The sequence below is a fragment of the Lathyrus oleraceus genome, chromosome 7 (assembly GCF_024323335.1).
Source record: "Lathyrus oleraceus cultivar Zhongwan6 chromosome 7, CAAS_Psat_ZW6_1.0, whole genome shotgun sequence".
Lineage (NCBI taxonomy): Eukaryota > Viridiplantae > Streptophyta > Magnoliopsida > Fabales > Fabaceae > Lathyrus > Lathyrus oleraceus.
The window spans coordinates 306,518,417-306,521,255 of NC_066585.1; the positions used below are offsets into that span (position 1 = coordinate 306,518,417).

The 2,839-nt window shown below is 30.1% G+C and overlaps 1 protein-coding gene across 1 annotated transcript; it reads right to left on the minus strand.

The window, feature by feature from the left end:
* Window positions 1-591: 591 nt before the first annotated feature.
* Window positions 592-2,148, minus strand: LOC127106512 (uncharacterized). The gene has a single exon (XM_051043796.1). It carries the CDS (start codon window positions 1,974-1,976, stop codon window positions 1,026-1,028), a length of 951 nt encoding a protein of 316 aa, XP_050899753.1. The 5' UTR covers window positions 1,977-2,148; the 3' UTR covers window positions 592-1,025.
* Window positions 2,149-2,839: the final 691 nt, after the last annotated feature.

Here is a 2,839-nt window from a genome sequence, read left to right on the forward strand (position 1 = left end):
TGAATAGACCATCATAGACAACAATCAAATGTTCCACCATGCCATTAAAGACAAGCCAATTATTTTAAATGTAGATGCTTGTTTGCTTGAAAATATATATTTTTTTACACCAAAGCATTCAATCCTATTTTCCATCTAAAGTTATTCATGCTTAAATGTTATGTAGATATAGTATGGTTTTGATTATATTTCAAGTTTCAATTTGATTTGTTTTCTTTTCTTTCTAAAGTCACTACTTTCTTGTAGGTGTCTCAAAGCATCCTCATGGATTAGATCCTTTAATTTAAGCAAAATGGAAGAAAAAAAAATATAGCTTTTTGTATTCAATAAAATCAAATTTGAATCACCAGCCAAGTTAAAAATCCTCATTGTCTTTTCTTGATAATAAACATGCATTACATATGTTAAGTTTTTTTTATGGGTCTTAGTTAATTCATCTATTATAAATTTCCCATCTTTGTATTCTTCTCTATTTTAACTCTTACTGTCAGTGACACACAGTTGTTGTGAGGACATAATCTCATCTATAGAACCCTACAAAAATAGTAAAGTAATAAATAACATAATCTAATTCTAAAAGATTTTACAAAATCAAAATGTTGACCAATCATCTTATTGTTTGGTAAAAATGCAATACTTTGAAACTACATTACAAGAGAATTAGTTTCACACGGCTTCTAATTAAGGAGAAAAAACTGTCATTAGAGGAAGTTAATTTACCCTTAATTTCAACAAAATCAAAATCTTGACCCATCATGTTTGGCACAAATCCAATATTTGACAAAGTTTAGTTTTAATGGATCTCTAAATTATCAAAAAAAAAAAAAAAACACATTAACATGATTAACACTTATATGCACTCTAAGAGTGAAATCAAACATGACTATCTTATCATCTTTCTCATAAAATAAAATAAAAAATGAGTATTATATCTTTTCAAGATGAAAAGAAAGATCAAAGAAGTTCAAATTGGATTTCACTAAGGTATAAGAAAATTATTAAAAAAATGAAGAAAGTAAAAATTCTTATGAACTCTTACATGCATAGATGAAGAATGAGAACTCAATTTTATCTTTATCTTTCTGAGAATTCTTCTCTTCCAACCACAATCTACTATCCAAACCACTTCTCGTTCTGAACATGAAAACAGCACCACCAGAAACTGAATTGAAGAACCAATCATGAACATCCCAAAGCAAATCAACCAACAATCCATCCACAAAAATAGTCTGATTTCCTCTAAAATTCCACTGCAGCCTCTTCACACGAATCACATTCTTCTTATCAATGTTCACACACAAAACCGGCGACGATGATGACGATGACGACGATGATGATTTACTATTAAACGAACCTTCTTTCTCCACGCTGCATTTTATCATCACCTCATGAAAACTTCCACCGTCGCAGAATTGAGCTTTCGTCGAATACATCGTGTTACCGGAACAACCGGCACAATGTTCTCTACGCGATAACAGCGTGATCTTCGCCATTGAAACATTCTCTTTCATTCTCTTTGTAATTGTTTCTGAATCTCCGAGAATTAATCCGATTTCTGAATCGATGACCACAACGACGTAATAGCCTTCGACCGGCTCCGGGGCAGTTTCGTACTTTGCATTTGATAGATCCCATAAGACGGTTATCTTGGAATCTTCGAAATCGATGAGTTTGCTGCCTTTTTTCTTACGGAAAAAGCGTGAGTTCGTGTTGAGTCTGAAAGGTGGAAGAATGGAAGGATCTTGGTTGTTGAAGGCTATGGTAAGTCCTTGATTTGAATGGTTTTTGCACCATGTTACAGTGATGAGGATTTGCTTCAATGTGGAGAGGACTAATTTGTAAATAGATGAAATTGAGGTTTGGATTGAAGGTGAAAGAGTGTTTGGTGTGATGCATGTGTTGCTCGAGTAGCTAGAACAGGAAGGATTTGAAATGTTTATAGAGTTTTCACTGAAACATGAAACTAGGTCTCTCATTTTCGAGAAATTGGATTCAGAGATCTCAAGTTTTTGGTGAATCTTTTAAGAATTTCTGAGTTTTGTGAATTAGTGAGATTTTGGATTTCGATGCATTTTAGTTGGAAAAGAGAAATAAATGCGATAAGAAGAAATCTTGTGGGTATACTTGTAATTTGCCAGTTAATGGACCTAATTATAAAAATAAAAAATAAAAAAATAATTAAGGAACTACCATTAGAGCGATTTATTAGCACATGCGTTAGGGTCTATGCTTGAAAAATGGAACAAACGACGCATAAGAAGAGACAAAATAAAATAAACCACATTTATTTCTATTCTTTTCTTTATTTTTGGAAAAGTGTTTTATTAAAAAAAATTAAAAAATACAGTATTTATTGAAAAAAAAATTCGATTGAGCTAAAATTTACGGATATAAATTATTGGAGTTAATGATATTTAATGTGATGATATTAACAAAGAGTAAAAGGTTTTAATTTATTTTCTACTGTAATTATTCATTAATTTATATTTTAAGTGATTTGTCACCTTCCTTTAGAAAAATTAGAAATTAGAAACTTTCTTTGCTAATTAATATTTGATATATGGATTAATAACTGATAAGTATATAGCTATCATTGTCAAAAATAGTATATAGATATCAGTCAAAAAAAAATTGTCTCTCCATATGAATAATATTCAAATTTCAAAATATGCACTCTTCTAGATGTGAACCTCTCTCACATATTCACAAGAATAATTATCGTTGATGTGAAGTCAAATAATTCATATCCAATTTCAGTAATTTTGGATTTTTGATATTATCTCTAATCCAATTTTAATTAATGGTTGAAATCTTTATATATATATATATATATATATAT